The sequence below is a fragment of the Choloepus didactylus genome, assembly GCF_015220235.1.
Source record: "Choloepus didactylus isolate mChoDid1 chromosome 24 unlocalized genomic scaffold, mChoDid1.pri SUPER_24_unloc2, whole genome shotgun sequence".
Taxonomy (NCBI): domain Eukaryota; kingdom Metazoa; phylum Chordata; class Mammalia; order Pilosa; family Megalonychidae; genus Choloepus; species Choloepus didactylus.
In genome coordinates, this window is record NW_023637605.1 from 1,367,111 (window position 1) to 1,387,051 (window position 19,941).

The 19,941-nt window shown below is 38.2% G+C and overlaps 1 protein-coding gene across 1 annotated transcript in view; it reads left to right on the top strand.

Annotated features, from left to right (window-relative positions):
• The window catches only part of LOC119525163 (serine/threonine-protein kinase WNK3-like), a 175,226-nt gene that overhangs the window by 113,741 nt on the left and 41,544 nt on the right, over positions 1 to 19,941 (top strand). Inside the window, 4 exon segments of the mRNA XM_037823760.1 lie at positions 11,011 to 11,242; positions 11,633 to 11,763; positions 12,304 to 12,929; positions 16,218 to 16,437. Coding sequence (XP_037679688.1) covers positions 11,011 to 11,242; positions 11,633 to 11,763; positions 12,304 to 12,929; positions 16,218 to 16,437 — 1,209 coding nt within the window.

Here is a 19,941-nt window from a genome sequence, read left to right on the forward strand (position 1 = left end):
ATGTGCGACAATTTCCCCCAACTATAGCACAGACGCCTTCTTTTTCAGCTAGCATCATGTCTAGGGCCATTCTGTTTTCCCATGCCATTCGGCTAGTGGCATCTAACTGTTCTGCTATTTCTTTAATGACATTCCTGGTATAGTTGATAAATTTTAGCTGATGATCTACATTTTTATTGATGGTGACCCACCAGAATAAGGACGATTTAAATTCTGCAGCTAGTTGATTTTTAGCTTTAAACTCATTAGGAACTTTCTGGGGAACCCCTATACTATCTACAAACATTTTTTATTGAAGGGACTAGGTACACTTGTACATTTTTCTTTTCTCCTTTGCCTTGGGTTGGTACTTTCAAATGCCAGGGTAAATGAGATAGCCAATTGAACCAGAGCACAAGGTTCCTCCCCACCTTTCAGGTAGTGTTGGCCAGAGGATGCCCTTCCCACAGTACCACCAGAGGTCTGCTCGGGGTATAGTTAGGCTGGAGAAGTTGCCAGTACTATCCTTGCTCACATTCCACACCTGTGTACACCAAAGCCACTGGTACCAAGATCCTGGAGCCCTTCTTCCCATCTGGAGAGACAGGCAGAGTGGTTTCCGGGACCAAGGTGAGACGCTGGTATGGCTTTGACACTTCCCTCCTGGACTGGAGGGAAAAGGGGAGGACAACGTACTACAACTTTCACCAGTAGTAGCGTTTTGAAAGAGGAGTGTTATACGTTTTTAAAACTCCCTTTCATGCTTTTTCATCCCCAAGGGGAGGGGCCATAATCTGAACAGTGGGTTGTTTGGTTGTACAAGCATAACAGTCACTTCTGTTTAGACTCTGGATGGTATGTTTGCCCCATTCTACCCCAGGGCATTTGTATTTCCATAACCTGTCTCTATTTCTGTGGTTTGCTTTTAAGTCTTTGGCCTTAAGTATTCTAATGACCTTGGGGTCAATTTGTACTGGAGAGTTAAATTCCAGCCAAAGTTTCCCTTAATGGTTTTTCCTCCAACCTGGGTAAGACCCATCCCTCATACTGTGTGGTCCACCAAGCAGTGTTTTCAAGAATAACAGGGGTTAGGTATCTCATAAGTTATACTCTCAAATGTTCGCCCCCCCAACAATCTTGCTTCTATTTGAACAGTCTGCTTACATAAATGCTTATATTCCTCCCTCAGTTGTTGCTGATGTTTAGATTTTTACAGCTCATTACTTGACAGACATCAAATTGTACAGTTTGAGACTTTAAGCCTTTGACTACACTTATAACCAGCTTAGCAGAACCTGTTACTCCTTGAATATAGAACATATGATCAGTATAAGCATTTCATCATTAAGCTATACACAGAGCACAATGCAAACATAGGGTTTAATCCAGCCCTTCCTCCCTCCAAGTATGTTCTTTCAACTGTTGCTTATTTAAGGTGATCCTTAGGGGATCTGAGGTAGGAGTCACTTTCCAGGATTCAGGTTGAGTTGCTGGATACTTATCGTCTGGTTCAGGCACCGGTCCCTTCACTCGTGTGTAATGAGCCCAGCCTCTTTCTGCTGTTCGGACTGCCATCTCAGTTGTCAGCAAGACTTGATAGGGTCCTTCCCAGATCGGTTGAAGTTTGGATTCTTTCCACGACTGGATCAGAACCCAGCTGCCAGGCTGATGTCGATGGGCAGCAAATTCAAGAGGCGGGGTCTGAGCCAGCAGTCCACGGTGCCTGAGAGATGATAAAGTAAAGACAAGGCCAGTATATAATTCTTAAGAAAAGATCCTTTGTGTCTAGGGAGGGGAGCTCTCCAGTCCTCCTGGGGAAAGGCAAACCAAAACCAAAGGCCTACAACCTTGTAATTGCCTAAGTACTAAATTACACATGGCTTGCACCCCTCTAATGACTCCCCTAGTGTAAAACTGCTAATACCTGCTTTAGGTACAGACACTCCTGAAGTCATGTGCATGAAGAGCAGCAAGAACTTACCAACATTTCAGGCTAGAACAATTAGACTAAAGGACAACAATAATTTACAATAACCTAAGATAAAAAGGCTTACCACTCTTAAATGCTAACTTAAAATTCAGTTTTTAGTACACCTAGTTTAGTGATGCACATATATGCATACCCTGAACATACACACAAGTTTTGCTGTTAGATGAGTAAAAACCCACTCTCCAGGGAGAGGAGGACAAGCCTTGGTGTGTAGTATTTGACAATATATGTGGTGTCTTTATTCCTATTAGACTTAATGTAAGATAGCAACCTGGCATTACCAGATGGAGACCTGGGAAGAGATATGAACCATTCACTGTTCTAAGTTTGTTTAATTCAGCTTTAGTGAACCTTAAACCCTTTTTACTTGCACTTTGAGTATGGACCTTTTGCTTTTGCCCAAAATATATCAGAAAAATTAATTCTGCTTTTTACAAGAATACACAGTCTCATATATCTGGAATACAGACACATATAACTTATATACACACTCATAACCATACGAACAGACATACATTCCCATTTACAAGCATGTATAGCCAATACACTACTGTTACACATACATAGAAAAACTTTTACACAGTTTTTCTCACTTTTTTTTTTCATTTTTCACACTATTGTGAAACTGCACACAATTGCCCAGCTTTAGAGTACACACAAAATAGTATACACTATAAAGACACAAAGAAATAGCTTCAGTTTACTATAGATGAGTACACAGGAAATTTCCCACATTCCTGTGTAAACATACAACCTTAAACTCCCATTAGATTCATGAAGTTTTAACTCTCAGAATGCATCCAAATACAGTCCTAAAAAATGTGCATATAACTTCCTGTATACCCTGATACACACATTAAGGGACTTTAAATGTAGCTTCCACATGCCTTAGACTTAATTACACAGCACACTAAAATATGTAAATGTATTTATTAATACCTGTTTAGCCCCACATAAGTATATGAATAGAGAATCACACAAACTCCATGCTACAAATTTCCTTCCTCTTTTTTTTTTTTTTTTAAAACTGCTCCAATTACTTCTCTATCTCACTTTGTCTGTTTCCTCCTCCTGGCTTGTTGACTCTCTGAATCATTTCCTCTAATGGCTTATTCAGCCATTCATCGATTTTTGGATCTTCTCTGAATATTAGGCTAAAATTCCTTTATCTAGCTGACCTTTTAAGTCTGAGTTATTAACAGAATGATATTGTATTCTTGGGGCTTGAGGGAGTGGGAGTCTAACCCTTTTTAGAGGCTTTTGTGGCAGCCCTTTCTTTTTAAAGCCTGGGGTGATGTTGGGGAGATTACCTTTTTGGCCCCACCCTTCTTAAACATCGGGGTGGCCACCCAGACCTCTGCCTCTTCGGGGTAAAGGCTCTACCTTCTCTGAAACAGTGGGGGTGGCAGCCAGGGCTTTTCCCATTCCCCTGGGAATGTGCTCCACCCTCTGGGTCCTGAGGCGGCAAAACTTTTCTAGAGCATTGAGGCGGAAGGCCCACCCTCAACCCCCAGGGCAAACTCACCCTTTTCATGCATGTGGGCCACTCCACTCTCCCAGCCTGAGACCACTTGACTTCAGACCTCAACTTTCATCGTTCTTTGGGGATATGGGTACAGCCAATTTTATTTTAGGTGGATGCAGTCTCTCTCTTTCTCTCCTAGCCGCCCTCTTTCCCATTTCCCTTTCTTCTCCCAAGAAAGGGATATTTACATAAACCAGAGTTTAAGAATGGTGGGTTGTAATTACTGGAGCAGTCAGCATTAACTGGCTCTCCAATTGCCTGGGGGCATAGACTGCCACCAAAACCTCAGGCTTTAATGGTTCCCACCCCAGTGGGGGAGGGGAAACCATAAGGTGGGGGAATGCTTATCCCAGGTTTTAGTTTCTTTTTTTCCCTGCAGCCACCACATGGCACAGTTCAATTCTGCCTTGGAAAAAGGTTTATTTTTATTAACATGACACATGAGGTCAGCACAAAGCCAACTCTTATCTGCCTTATATTTGGCCAGAATATATTTGGCAGCAAATGCCTTTTTTTTTTTTTTTTTTTGTCTAAACATAACAATAATATTTGATCATTTTCTTTTACCCTTTTCCCTTGGTCCAATTACTTTTAGCCCAATGTTTTAACATGTTTCCCAATGGATTATTTAGAGGAATTTTCCCCATGGACCCTAAAGGTACCCCCTTCCCTTTATTCCCGGCCGGCTGACTGCCTCTATTCCCCATTCTGAGTCTTGCCTGAGCATCTTTCCCTTAGGATCAGCTCTAGGCTCATCAGAATGTCCCCATTCTGAGTCTTGTTTGGGCATCTTTCCCTCAGGATCAGCCCCAGACTCTCAGAATGCTTTAACCACCAAGGTAATATCATATTTCTTTCCTTACCCTGGTCCGTGCACGGAGTTGCCTGGTTAACCAGAGGCAGGCCTTTCTTTTCCCCCTTTTTCTCATCCACAACCGGCAGATCCAAGCATCTGGTCTCGGGCCCCTTTAGCTGCCGGAGATGGGCCCCCAATGGCGGAGTCCGAGAACCTCTCAATCAGCGGGGCGTGCCTTCCCTTTGTCCACCTCGGGGGTCCCCCTCCGAAGCTTTGGATCCCGGATGAGCCCCCAAGCTGGTCGGAAATAAAGTGGTACCTGTAAGGGAATAAACGCTCTCTAGGTTCTGGAGGAGAAAAGAATTTATTTACAATCTTGCAAGATGGGGTGTCCAGCCAAACACGTGGAAGGCTGGCGCCTCCCCATTATTTCTTTTATGCTTTCATTTTCCATTCTGTCATCTTCCAAGTCACTGATTCATTGTTCAGCTTCCTCTAGTCTTGTACTGTGAGTGTCCAGAATCTTTTTAATTTGGTCAACAGTTTCTTTAATTTCCATAAGATCGTCTGTTTTTTTTATTTAGTCTTGCAATGTCTTCTTTATGCTCTTCTAGGGTCTTCTTGATATCCTTTGTAACCCGTACTATAGTCTCATTGTTCATCTTTAGTTCTTTGAGTAGCTGCTCTAGTTGCTGTGTCTCTTCTGATCTTTTGATTTGGGTGCTTGGGCTTGGGTTATCCATATCGTCTGTTTTTTTTCATATGCTTTATAATTTTCTGTTGTTTTTGGCCTCTTAGCATTTGCTGAACTTGATAGGGTTCTTTTAGGATGTGTAGACGAATTGAAGTCCTTATCTCTAATTTATCAGATCTACAGCTTCGTGGAGTACACTTTCTCTAACTAACCAGGAGGTGGCGACCATGAGCCACCTGTTCTCCACAAGCCAGTTCTCCCCTGCTTTGCCTTTGTGTTGAGTGGAGGAGTGAGTCTTGTGGGGTCCAATTGGTGTACCAAGCTTGTGTGTGTAGTTGGTGTTGCCTGCCCTGTATATGGGGCGTGTTTCTGGGCAGTCAGGCAGGGGGGTGCAGGGAGGGGTGTGGCTCTAACAATGAAATCTCCTTGGTGATCCTGGAGTTTTAAAGCTGCTGCAATAGTCTAATCCTTCAGTTCAGTCCTGCCACAGTTTGTCTCTGCCACTGACCTACAAGTCCTTGGTATTGGCATATGGCTCCTGAGACTTTCAAGTGGGCCCCTCTTCCAGGCCGTGCACCCCCTGGTCCTCTGTTGAGGGATGACTGTACTATGTCACAGGTGAGTGCCTTCCCCCCAGGGTGGTTCTTGGCTGCTGGGCTGTGTAGGGAGGCTCCCAGTCTCATGAAATGATTGCTGACTGGGGCTTTGTTAATTCACACTGCTCCACCTTCCCAACTCTGGGACAGCCAGCTGAGGGTTCAGGGAAGGCTAATGTCCACGCCCAGTTTTGTGGTGTGTGCTTGTTATTTGAAGCACTTCCGTCACACTGGGTTGTCTGGGGCAGCTCTGGGGTATGGGACTGGCAATGGGCAGGAGTGTTTCCTGTCCTCCAGGATGATGGTTGTGAGCAGACACCCCCCTTTTCTTGGGAAGTTGTGGTGTTTAGTGAATTTTCTCAGCCACTGGATTATTGCCTTTTGTGTCAGAGCTCTCTTAGTTCTGCTCTTGTCTTGACCTGCCCAAATTGCAAGTCTTTGAAGCTTTCTGTATTGGGCTTCTTAGAGTAATTGTTTTAGAAATACCAAAAATGATTTTAAAAAAAGGGGCCCTCCTCACAGATCTAATGGGTTATTGAAATGCTAAGAGACAAAGCAATTAGAGCCATTAAGGAAAGTTCCACAGGGCAGAGAGATCAGCTTTTCTTTGGGATTTGCATATGAGTGTCAGGGTCTGAGCTCTGCCCTTCCCCTTTCTATGTTCACTAGAACTCCAAAAATCCTACGCTTTTATTTTGGAGATTTTCGTGTTGTTTTTTTCTATGTCTGTCTCCTCTCTGCTGGGCTGGCTGCTGTCAGATTCTCTGGTGTCTGGTCTCAGTCTATGCATGGTTGGAGTTTGGATCAGTAGAATGAGTTTCCGATAAGGGCTGCCACTGCAGTTCTCCCTTCTCCTTCCCGGAGCTGACAGCCCCTCCTCCCACGGGACTGAGCCTGGCAGGGAGGGGCGCGGGTCCCCTGGCCACAAAACTTACAGATTTCGCTGATCTCAGCAGTTCCACATTTTCATGAGTGTTGTATGAAGTATGCCCAAAGTCAGATTGCTGTGTGGTGTCCAGTCCACGCAGTTCCTGGCTTTCTACCTACTTTCCTGGAGGAGTAACTAAAACATACAGCTCACCAGTCCGCCATCTTGCTCTGCCTCCGCTCCCCCTAGTAATTGTTTTTTTTTGTTTGTTTTATTAAATTCGGTTTTATTGAAATACATTCACACACCATAAAATCATCCATGATATGGAGTCCACTGTCCACAGTATGATAACATAGTTATGCGTTCATCACGACGATCTATCTCTGAACATTTTCCTTACATCAGAAAGAACCAGAACAAGAATAAAAAATGAAAGTGAAAAAAGAACACCGAAATCATCCCCCCATCCCACCCCGTTTGTCCTTTAGTTTTTATCCCCATTCCTTCACTCATCCAGACACTAGATAAAGGGGGTGTGATCCGCAAGGTCTTCACAATCACACTGTCACCCCTTGTAATCTACATTATTACATAATTGTCTTCAGGAGTCCAGACTGCTGGGTTGGAGTTTGGTAGTTTCAGGTATTTACTTCTAGCTTTTCCAATACATTAAAGCCTAAGAGGTGTTATCTATATAGTGCATAAGAATGTCCACCAGAGTGACCTCTTGACTCCATTTGGAATCTCTCAGCCACTGAAACTATTTTGTGTCATTTTGCATCCCCCTTTTGGTCAAGAAGATACTCTCAGTCCCACGATGCCAGGTCCACATTTATCCCCGGGAGTCATACTCTGCGTTGCCAGGGAGATTTACACCCCTGGGAGTTGGGTCCCATGTAGAGGGGAGGGCAGCGAGTTCACGTGTCAAGATGGCTCAGTTAGAGAGAGAGGGCCACATCTGAGCAACAAAGAGGTACTCAGGGGGAGACTCTTAGGCACCAAGTAATTTGTTTTTGAGATCTCTTTCTTCTTAAGTCAAGATAGGTAGTTGGCATATTTCTAAAAATTTGTTCGTTTCATCTAGACTGTCTTATTTATTTGCATATGGTTGTTCATAATATCCTCTTAATAGTCCTTTTTACTTCAGTGATATTAGTAGTTATGTCCCCCTCTTCATTTCAGATTTTCGTTGTTTGTATCCTGTCTTTTTTTTTTCTTTGTTGCTCTAGCTAAAGGTTTGTCAATTTTGTTGATCTTTTCAAAAAACCAACTTTTGGTTTTGGTGAATTTCTCTGTTGTATCTTTGTTATCTATTTCATTTATCTCTGCTCTAATCTTTGTTATTTTCTTCCTTCTGCTGGCTTTGGGTTTAGTTTGCTCTTCTTTATCTAGATCTTCCTGTGTGGACGTTAGGTCTCTGATTTGAAGTCTTTCTTCTCTTTATTGTAAGCATTGAGAACTATAAATTTTTCTTTAAACTCTGCTTCATTGCATCTCATAAGTTTTGGCATGTTGTATTTTCATTTTCATTTGCCTCAAGGTATTTATTAATTTCACTTCTTATTTCCTCTTTAACCCATTGGTTGTTTAAGAGTATGTTGTCTAATTTCCACATATTTGTGAATTTTCCCTTTGTCTCTACCTTCATTCTGTTGTCATTGGAGAATATACATTGTATGATTTCAATATTCTTTAATTTATTGAGACTTACTATGTTACGCAGTATATGGTCTATTCTGAAGAATGATCCATGTGCACTTAAGAAGAATTGTGTATTCTGTTTCATTGGGTGCATTTTTCTATGTATGTTTGTTAAGTCTAGTTGGTATAGTGTATCATTCAAGTCCTTTATTTCCGTATTGATCTTCTGATTAAATGTTTTATGCTTTCTTGTGGGTGGTTTGTTAAAGTGTCCTACTAATAATGTAGAACTGTCAGTTTCTCCCTTCAAATCTGTCAGGATTTGCTTCATAAATTTTTGGGGCTCTGCTGTTTATATAGTTATAAATATATAAATATATATTTATAATTGTTACATCTTCCTCTTAAATTGTTCCCTTTATCAGTGTATTATGACCATCTTTGTCCATTGTAACTGTTTTTTACTTGAAGTCTATTTGATCTTGTATTAGTATAGCCACTCCAGCTCTCTTTTGATTTCTACTTGCATGGTATATGTTTTTTTTCATCCGTTCACCATCAACTTAACATGTATTTTTGACTTTAAGGTGAGTCTCTTTCAGACAGCATATAGTTGGGTCATACTTTTTTATCCGTTCTGCCAATCTCTGCCTTTTGATTGTAGAGAACTCGCAATTTTTACACTGTGTCTAATCTCCTATTTAGTTGGTTTTTTAATGTCATGGATCATATTTTTAATTTCTAATAACTCTAGTTCATTCTTTTCCTTATGGATGTAGTATATTTTCAAATTTGTCTGAAGATATTAAAATCTTTTGCTAAATTTTTAATGTTTCATTGGCTCTTTTGTTTTGAGTTTAGTATTTTCTTGTAGTGTGGATTTTTCATAAGTGTTTGGTGATTTTTATTGTGTGCCCATCCCCTTAGGATTTTTTCCTTGTCTGTCTGTGTATACTGAATGTATTTATTGTAGCCTTCCTCTCATAATTGTGGGAAAGGCATGGGACATGCTTTCTATCACAATAAATTTGCAGCTTCTCTCTAATCTGCCTAAAGGGTGGCCCAGTAGCTAGTCTTCAAAGATAGGATGTAGCTGTCCCCTTCCTCTTGGATGTTGTCTCCTCCCTGCATCACTGTCCTTTATCTTTGCCATACACTTTTTCTTTTCTTGGGCAGATGCCTCTGCTGTCTTCTGCTTGGTGTGAAAGTGGGGAGGGAAAGGGTGTAACTGTGTGGCTGTTCTTTCTTTTGTTTCCCATGTATCTACTGAGTGGTGACTATATGAAAACCTCTGTTTAGGTGGATCTCACGTTCTAGTGGGGGAAGGTAGATTTCAAATAAACAAACATGTATGGTATACAGAGTAGTAAAGTAAAGCACTATGGCAGAAAGACTTGGGAATTAATTTAAATAAGGGGGTCAGGGAAGACTTTCATGTGGTGCTGATATTCACAGATGGATATCTGAATAGCCATTGAACAGGCAGTTTGAAGAGCATTCCAGGCAGAGGTTATAGCAAGTGCAAAGGCCATAGGGTGGAACAAACTTGGTGTCTTCATGGAACCAAAAAAACCCAGTAAGTAAGTGGGGAGGGTGTTAAGAGATGAGGTTGAAGAGATATTTAGGAGACAGATCATGTATAGCTTTGTAAACATTTTAGCCAGCCATTCACCCTTTTGGTTGGCCAGGGCTCTCTCTTGTTGCCAGTATCTGCCATGTTAGTTTGTAACATTTTGAAACAGTTCCTACTTGTCTCAGGCTTCATTTTCCACCTTCAATCATATATGCATGTGTCCATGTGAATCTTTCCTTTTGAGTTTGTGGATTTGAATTGTTAAGGGAAACTAGAACATGTATTTAATTGCCATATTGATCTACCCATTACTTAAAATCTTTCCTGTAATTTCAGTGGGACCAATGCAACACTTTCTAATTGCAATATTAGTGAGGGTTTTTTCCTCCTCATGGGAGTAATGTTATTACTAGTACACAATAAGAATTTGGAAAATAAAAATTGATTGTTCAGTTTTACCTCCAGTAACTGCTGATCTCCTCCTAAGTCTCAACAATGATTACTTATGAGTGCAGTATACGTCCTGCTTCTTATGCTAACCTGCTTCAAAGTTGAATCCCATCCTTTGTGCTTTTCAATATTTGTTTAATCTTCTTGATTAGTAGTGACCCCAAATATTCTCAAAACATTTGTAATTGTATTAATTTTTTTATTAATTATTATAGAGAATTCATTTTTAAAACACTCATTTAGAAAACAACAATTAATTTTTCTGTGGGGGTTGCGGGAGAGCAAGTAGAAGGAAGACTGACTTTTAAAGCCTGCAGTGGCCTACATTAACAACAACTTTTGGAGCATGAATTAGAAATTTTGAAATAATTTTGAGATCCCATGTAAAGTTTTTGTGCACTTTCATGAAGTAAGAAACTTGTTTTGGTAATTTTTCTCTAGAAACCTAAGTGCCTAGATATTGTTTCTCTATGTAATCATGTGTGTCAGGCATCTTTAACTTTCTTAAATAATATGAGCATAAGTGAAAAATTTAATTTTAATTTATATGGTTTCAGTAACCTTTTTAGTAAATTGGTTCATAAAAAAGAAATAAATATATTTTAATTTTTGATTTTCAAAGTTGATGTAGTGGTGAAAAGTATTCTGAGGTGAAAGATTAATATTTTGCTGTTTTCTTATCTGAAGTCTAAATAATATTTTTAAACAAAAGGGGAAAGCTTAATTTCAATAGAGTACTTCAGGTTCGGTCTGATATGGTACTATTAATGCAACTATACATAATGTCCTATTTTCGACTACCAATTGGTCTATACAACAACTCCAAGGTATAAACAACTCTTCCACCTTATCTAAATTGTTGCCATTTTGATTTTTCTCTTTTTGTCTCCATTAGGAGATGTCCCCAGATGCTTCACTTCCAGGGGATCCAGAGATCTATCCTGCTGCTGTGTCAAGCGGTGGAGCCATTCATCTGCAGACAGGAGATGGATATTTTGGCCTAAGCTTTACTTGTCCTAGTCTCAAAAATCCTATTAGCAAGAAATCCTGGACTCGCAAATTAAAAAGCTGGGCGTACAGGCTACGGCAGTCAACCAGCTTTTTCAAGAGATCAAAAGTCCGTCAAGGTAGTGTGCTTACAGTCAGGGACATAGACTAGGTAACATCATTTTTCATTTACTTATGTATTTTTTTTTGTTCATACACAAATCTTGCCACTTTTTCCATGTAGCCCATGTATGTGAAATGTTTCATTAATGCCATTGCCATTTTATTTTTCCTTTTGTAACAGATTTGTTTTTCCAGTTATTCATTTCATATAGATACTGAGTCTCGGAATAAATCTTCCAATGTCTGATTTAGAGTCAGGGATTTATGCAATGTTGCTTATATTACATTAACACCTTTTAATTGTCTAGGAGTTCAGTTTTTTCTGCTTTTCTTCATTTTTCGTAATGTAAGGACATTTAATCTTAACAGTATTCTTTTTTCTGCTTATAATTTGGCAAAACTCACAGTGGAAGGAGAAGACATGAGATGAGCAGTTGCTTCTGATCCCATTCCTCTGACATGCGAGTCTACAGCTGATACTAGGGCTTTAAGTAGACATAAAGTGATGAGTGGATCATTTCAGCGGGGTCGGTTTCAGGTTTGTGTCTTTGGTTGAATCCTTATCTACAGGGGTATTATAAACAGTAATAGCATTGAAGATCTTGGTCTGTAGATACTACTTATTTTTAAAGTAGACCATTGTCATATTTAATGTGTTCCCCTTCATGTATCTCCTCACCTTTTGAAGCCATCCAGTAAAGGTGAGTCTAAAGAAATTGGGATTTTAGTAGCTGGAGGAGAGCACAGAAATGAGTCATTATTTTTTTTGGGGGGGGTTGGTGGTTGTTGAATCATCTGTTTTATAAATCTAATTTCATGTCCTTTAGAATCTAAGCAATTTTATGGAATTTTTTTAATTGTGGAATTTTATTCAAGCAATATGAAGCCAACCTCTCTTTACCCAAGGGACCTGACTGAAACTTTGAAGATGGGGAGTATAGATGGGATTTTTAAGTGTATTTTCAATTTATGTACATTACTGCAGACTATCCACTTGTTTGTGCCATAAATTATAATGATACTGAATTTCTTCATGAGGTTAGGCAGAGCCAGCCATTTTTGCCTTTTTATATCTTAGGTGATTACAGTTCCTCAGCAGCAATCAGTGAAAGTGACGTCTTTTGGAATAGAACACATACCAGCTTCCAAACACATTACAAGCCATTCTAGTGAAGAAACTGTAGTTTTTACTGAAACAGCAAAGTCTCAGTTGGTAGAAATGGAACCTGCCATGCACAATCCACAGACTTCATTTTCTTCCCAGAAGTTACGAGCTCTTCCTAAGACCTTTAAAAAAGATAAAGGAATTCCCAAACAAAGTGACAAATCCTTATGTTTCAGCACAGCTTGTGAGGCCAATGTATCTTTGATTACTCCAGAAAAGGAACTGGAAGAAACTTCAGCCACAGGAAGCAGTAGCCTGCAGTCTGGATCTGAGCTGTTGCTTAAAGAGAGAGAGATACTGACTGTTGAAAAACAGCCTTGCTCTGATAGTGAATTTTCAACCCTTCTTGCTGGCAATGGAAAGTCAGCGGCAAAGACTGGTCCAAAGAGTGGTCAGTGTTTACCACTCCATGAAGAACAAGCTTATGTTCAAACACAGAGCTCACTCTTATATTCACCTTCTTCCCCAATGGGCAGTGATGATGAGTCAGAAATAGAGGATGAGGACTTGAAGGTGGAGCTTCAAAGGTTACGAGAAAAGTAAGGACTGTTTCTTTCCTGTTACAAATGTGGTTGCCCTGGGTTTTATAGAACTTAATATTTGACTGGTAGCTAAATATTTAGGATTGGTGACATTTTAATGATTGAAAACTTTTTGTGATTGAAAAATACAAAGAAATCTAAAATGGTATCTAAATGCTAGACATTTATGAGCATAAAAATCCTTATATTAAAATGTTTTCCTAGTGTGAAGGCTAATTATTATTGCTTATTTACCAATATGATTTTATTATTATTTTGGTTGGACTTTTCAATCCTTATTCTTCAGGACATTTGGTTTTAGATTTTACAGCCATTCTTATTTATATGTATTATATAATTTCACATTTGATAGGTAAATGTCTTAATTTACATGGTCAGAGATAGTGGTTCATCTTCTTTAGGAAATGGTAAGATACTCCCAAGATTAAGCTTGTTTTTTGGTGTCTGAGGTCATTAACCTTCACAAGTGATAACTGTGGTAATATGTGTTATCACATAGGAATGCTGCTTTTGTATTTAGTTTTATAAACCACATCATATTTTGAAGAAATTAGTAGTAAGTTACTGAATTCTTTCTAATTTTATTCATGTGGTTCAAAATTCAAAAGATAGGAGAGGGTAACCAGTAGTCTCTCTCAACCCTTCTATCCCAGGCATCTAGTTTTTTTTCCTTAAAGGCAACCAATACTACCTGTTTTCTTGTATATCCAGTTAGTCTATATAGATACATACAAATACATACATATTTTACTCTTTCCCCCCCACAAATTGTAGCATATTTTAGACCTTTTTTTGCATCTTATTTTTTTACCTTTTCACTACATCTGCGTCATCTTTTTTTATAGCTCCATAGTACTCCATTATATGGTTATTCTTATAAATTATTTACAAGTGTCCTATCAGTAACCCCATGCCATTATTTTGAAAAGTTGAAACCACCTTTAGCAATTTTTGAGTGTATCTTGTGCTTTAAAGAATATCTACCCTGTTCTGGGTCTTGAACAGCTGGGAAAGAAGGCAGAATCAGGGAATAAAGTACATATATATATATAGGTAGGGAAAAAGCTGGACTTTAACTAGATTCCTACATGTTTTGAAAATGCTCCAGTTGGAAGTTGTTCAAACTCAAACTGGTTAAAATATTTGGAGATTTCCCACAGTTTTTTTAAGGTCTTGCCCACAGGAGAAAAAAAAAACTATTATTCTAGTAAGAGATAAGTGTAACACCATTTTTCTCTCCAACTTGTTTTAAATTTTTCAGACAGTTGTAAATGTATTCCATTTTGAAATAAAGGATCATATTTTTAAAAAGCGTAATGTGTACCCCTTTTAATTTCAGCCTGGAAAAAAATGTGAATGTATGTTTTAAACATTCATCACTTGAGAGTTTATGTTCTGCTTAAAAAAGAAAAAAAAAGTTAAGATACAAGCTAGACGTAACTATATCTAAACACTATACAATATATATATACTGATACTGTTATAATCAAAAGTTACTGTTAAAGGGGTTTAATATTTCTGATATCAATAATCCATCACTATTTTTAATGCTTCTTTTAAACTGTTCTTTAAAACTGATGGCTTTGTAGATGACCAAAATGGTTATGAGTATTTTATTTTGCATGTGAGACATGGATTCTTATAACCTCATAGAACCCAAGACCTGGGAAGGATCTTTTTTGTTGTTGTTGTTATTTTTTTTAAATGTGGGAACATGTATATAATATAAACTTTCCCATCTCAGCCACTCCCAAGCATACCATTCAATGAGATTAATCACTTTCACAATATTGTGGTACCCTCACCATCTTCCATTACAAAGACATTTCCATTTCTCCAAACAGAAACCCTATACCCATGATGCTTTAGCTCCCCATTCCCCCTGCCACCCACCCCTGGCAACGAGTACTTTAATTATTTAGTCTCTCTGAGTTCGCATATTCTGGGAAAGATCTTAAAAACTAATTTATTTTATTCTGTTTTCAGTATTCTTTTTAATTATGGTACCTTCACAATTTTTTAAAACCCCAGGATGATATTTCTACGGACTATAATCCTATAGGCCCACATGGCAAGCTGAGTTTTTTCACCTAAATTGATTTGAATTAACCGCAGTCTTTTTTGCATAAATATTTGTATATTTCTAAGATAATTATTATAGAAGTGATTTATAGGAAGAAATTCAAGCACTAGAGTAAAAATGCAAGCAATAAAACCTCACAGTTGTCATGCCCCAGTCATACTTCTCAGAGGCAGCCACTGTGCACTGTTTTGGTATGTATCTTCTCAGTCATTTTTCTATGTATTTACAAATATATAATTTTTGTTTTATACAAAAGTGGGATTATAATACTATATATGTCCATGACTGCACAAATGAATCTATTTTTTTAAAAATGGCTGTATGCTATTCCAATGTATGCGTGTACCCATGTTTATTTAATCCCTCCTTAATGGACATTTTGTTTGTTAACTATGTTTTGCTTATGTAGACATTGCTGAAGTGAAAATCCTTATATTTTTGCATTCTTATGTGAGTATTTTTGTAGGATAGATGCCTAAATGGAATTGCTGGGTTAAAAAATGTGCACATTTCAAATTAATAGAAACTGCTAAAATTGTTTTCCCATGTAACTAATACCAGTTTATACTCCAAACAAAAATATATGAAAGTGCCTGTTTTTCCACACCTTTAACAACACTGGACTGGATCTTATCAATCCTTTTATTTTACTTCCAATCAGATACATTTTAAAAGTTTTTCTTAATTGTGTTCTGATTAGTTATCCGTGAGGTTGGGTGTTATCTCATTTATTAGTTATTTGTATTTCCTCTTCTTTGGAATTGCCTTTTCACATTTTTTGCCCTTTTTTCCTAGAAGGCATTTTTTTATTGGTTTTTAAGGAACTATTTATATATTCTGAACATTAACCCTTTATTATATGTTGCAAGTATTTTCTTCCTATTTATATTTGCAACATATAAGGAAGGGTTCATATCATTAATACTATCTGACTTGGAATTTTGCTTTATTTTCTTTAATTGTATTGAAGTTGTAAAAATTTCGTTTTGTCAAATTTGCTCACATTTTTCTTTATACCTGATAGATGCTGTGCTACAGAAAGCATTTCCCATCCTAAAATTGTAAAAATGCTCCCGTGTTTCCATATTCTTTATCTAAGTTCCTTGTTAATCTTTACTTGTACTGGTATAGACCTTCTTGGCTTATCTGTATGGTGCCAGTGCCAGTGCCAGTAAAATGATTTCTGCATGATTTTCATTCAGACACATTCAGGAGGTGGTAAATCTTCAAACCCAGCAGAATAAGGAGCTGCAGGAGCTCTATGAACGCCTTCGGTTAGTTAAAGACAGCAAAAATCAATCATCAGAGATTCCTCCGCCACCTACATCACCACATCGACCAAGATCTTTCAAAAGCAAACTTCGTAGCCTTCCCCAGTCCTTGACACATGGAGACAGTGACTTAGTTGCTACAGGTAAATCAGTCATAAAAGTGATTTTTAAAAAATCCTGGTCAAAGATCAGCAAAATTATAAAAATCATGATGATATAATTTGTTTTTTATTAAACTAAAATGATTTAAAGAAGTACAGAGTATTCTGAGATTCTTTTCTATTTTTTGGTATTTTTTTTCCTACTTTTTAATGAAATAGAAGCAATGATAGATGATAGATTTGGGGGAGCATATGAGTGTCATGTTTTATGGTTTCATTTGGAAAACAAATAGTTGGAAACCTATTAATCAATCTCCAAAATAATTTCTGAAATGTTGTCAATGGAAACTGCTAGTCTAGCATTTAGAGTTTGTTGGGGAGAGTGTTGGTCACAAAAATAATCTTAAAAATACACTCATGTTCTGTCTATAGTAAGAGATCTTTATTTGTAATGAGAATATTAGAAATAGCCCTTCTTTGACTTTGAATAAAGAGGGTCAGTCTCTATTTAACCAATAAAGAAGTTGTTCATCAGGTCAGGCTTCTTTGGTTACATGTGCCCAGTCAAGGTAGGGGTTGAGAGTGATAGGGGTTGAGAGATATATATATATCAACAGACCTTACGATAAGCAGAATAATGCCCCCCCAAAGATGTCCATGTCCTAATACCTGGAACGTGTGAGTATATTAGGTTACATGATAAAGGGAATTAAAGTGCAGATGGGATTATGGTTGCTAATCAGCTGAGTTTAAAACAAGGAGATTATCCTGGATTATGCAGGTGGGCCCAATATAATCACAAGGGTCCATAAATATATAAGAGGGGGAAGAAAGAATAGGTCAAAGAAAAGATGTGAGGAGGGAAGCAGAGTCAGAGAGATGCAATATGGCTGACTTCGAAGATGGAAAAAGAGGGCCGTTAAGCAAGGAATGTGAGCAGCCTCTAAAAGCTGGAATAGGCAAGGCAATGGATTCTCCTCTAGAGCCTCCAGAAGGAAGACATTCCTGCCAACACCTTCTTTTCTGCCCATTATAACCTGTGAGATTTCTGACAGATAATAAATTTGTGTTGTTTTAAACCACTGAGTTTGTGGTAGTTTGCTATAGCAGCAAAAGAAAGCTAATACAAAACTCAAGGAAAGAACCTGTGATTTGGATAATCTTCACAAAGATAGGGGTGAAGGGTAGTCTTGTATTGAAGGCAATTTGGGGATTTCATAGCACAAGTCTGTGGAGCATTAGTTTAGGGCTTTACCATTAATAGCTATACTTTATTTTATTTGGTTTTGTTCCCAATTGACTTCCTCTTTTAAGTTTAGTTTCTGCTTCTCCATAACTTCAACTTTCAGAAGGCTTTGGCTTGTTATGATTCCAAAGCATTCTTTCACTCTCAGATCCTTACTTACTTGGAGTTAGTCAAATTCCAGAGAGAAAATTTGACTGTTCGTGTTCATCTTTTTCATGCCAGGAAATTAGCCAGAGACCATTGCTCAGCCTATCTATTCTCCAGTTAGGTGTCTGCCTCATTCTAATCAACCATGCCAGAGACATGGCATATCATGGTAAAAACAAGCTTGCTGCCCCTTTAGAAATGCTGTGGGTGGGTGAGGCAATTTTAGATTTAGGATGGGTAGAGAATGACATCTGTCTCCCCTTCAAAACACGTCATAAATTTGTTTTGAAAAAAGCTGTGTAAGAGGTTTTAAGAAAAGGAGTTTTTTTTAATTATCATATATTAAAGTGACATTCATAAATGAAAAGTACCATGAATTAAATACATGTTGTATTAGAGCTCTCCAGAGAAACAGAACTGACAGGATATATACATTAAGGGATTTATTATAGGAATTGCTCATCACATGGATTGGCAGACTGTAGGGCAGGTGGCAAGTTGGAAGCTCTGAAGAAGGTGAAGTTGAATTCCTCAGGAGAAGTGGCCTTACTGATCTAGAGGCAGGAATTCTTCTTTCTAACTTCTGAAATCCTCAGTCTGGCTTTAAGACCCCAATTGATTGGATGAGGAGACTCCCCTTATTGCTGAAGGTAGTCTTCTTAGTTCATTGTAGATGCAATCAACTGACTAGAGGAGGTGCAAGTCCATCTATGAAATACTTGCAGAATTAACCGTCAGCCCAATGCTTCTTTGACTTAACAACTGGAGTGTATAACCTAGTCAAGTTAGCCCATGAAATTAACTGTCATATATGTATAAGTTCATGTAACTAACACCACAATCGGGATACCCAACAGTTTAATCACCCCCAAAAATGTCCCTCATGCTATCAGTTTAAAGTAGCATGCCCCCCTCCCCCACTCCTAACCACAGATCAGTTCTCCATCACTGTACTTTTCACTTTTCAAGAATGTCATAAAAATGGAATCCACGTAGCATGTAGCCTTTTGGACTGGCTTTCACTCAGCATAATCTTTCAAGTTATTTTGTGTTACAAAAGTTCCTTTTTATTGCTAGATAATATTCCACAGTATAGATGTTACCACAGTTTACTCACCTGTTGAAGGACATTTGGGTTGTTTCCAGTTTTGAATTTTTATGAATAAATGTGTATTGGTTTTTGTTTTACTGTAAGTGTTCAAATCACTTGGGAAAAATACCCAGAAGTGGGATGGCTGAGTCATATAGTATGTGTATTTTAAATTTTTAAGAAACTGCCAAATTGTTTCCAGAGCAGCTGTATCATTTTACATTCCCACCAGCAATGTTTGACATACAGTTTCTCTGTATCCTCTATAGCACTTGGTATCATCAGTATTCTTTATTTTAGCCAATCTAATAGACAATCTAATAGATAATGTAATGGTGTGCATTGGTGGTTTTCATTTTCGTTATTTCTCTTAATAGTTAGTGATGTTGAACATTTTTCCTTGTGCTTATTTGCCATTTGTATATCCTCTTTGGTAAAGTGGCTATTAAAGACTTTTGTCATTTTTGTTGTATCATGTTTTTTTAATTGAAATTTTATTGAGATAATTATGGATTTGCATTCAGTTGAAGAAATAATACAGAGAAATCCCATGTACCCTTTAACCAGTTTTCCTCAGTTAACATTTTTGCCATTTAAAAAAATTAGATTTTCTTATGGTTGTGTTTTGAGAAGTTTTTATATATTCAAAGGCTTAAAGAGACTGGAATGTTAGAGTGGATTCATCATGGAAGACCTGCTCACGCACCGCTGGAATGTCCAGAGGACATACCTTTTACCAGAACTGTGAGGAATAAATTTGTGAGACTAGCTCCATCATCTCTGAAGAGCTCTGTAGTCACCCTTCTCTGTAGGTCAGATATTACTGTAGGAACTGGTGTCGCTGAGCTGGAATCCTTAAACACAATGGGGATAACCGGATCCTGAGTTGGCAGAAGCCAAGTGGCTGCAGTTAATTGCCACAGACAAAGTGGGCGTGGCTACCATAATGGAAAACAGGCTCAAAGCAGCAATCAAAATAATGTGACTTGCAGAGACTTACGACATTGGCTAGTAGATCACGGAGTACCAAATAAATGGCAATTGAATAAATTCTTGTTTGAACTATATAAG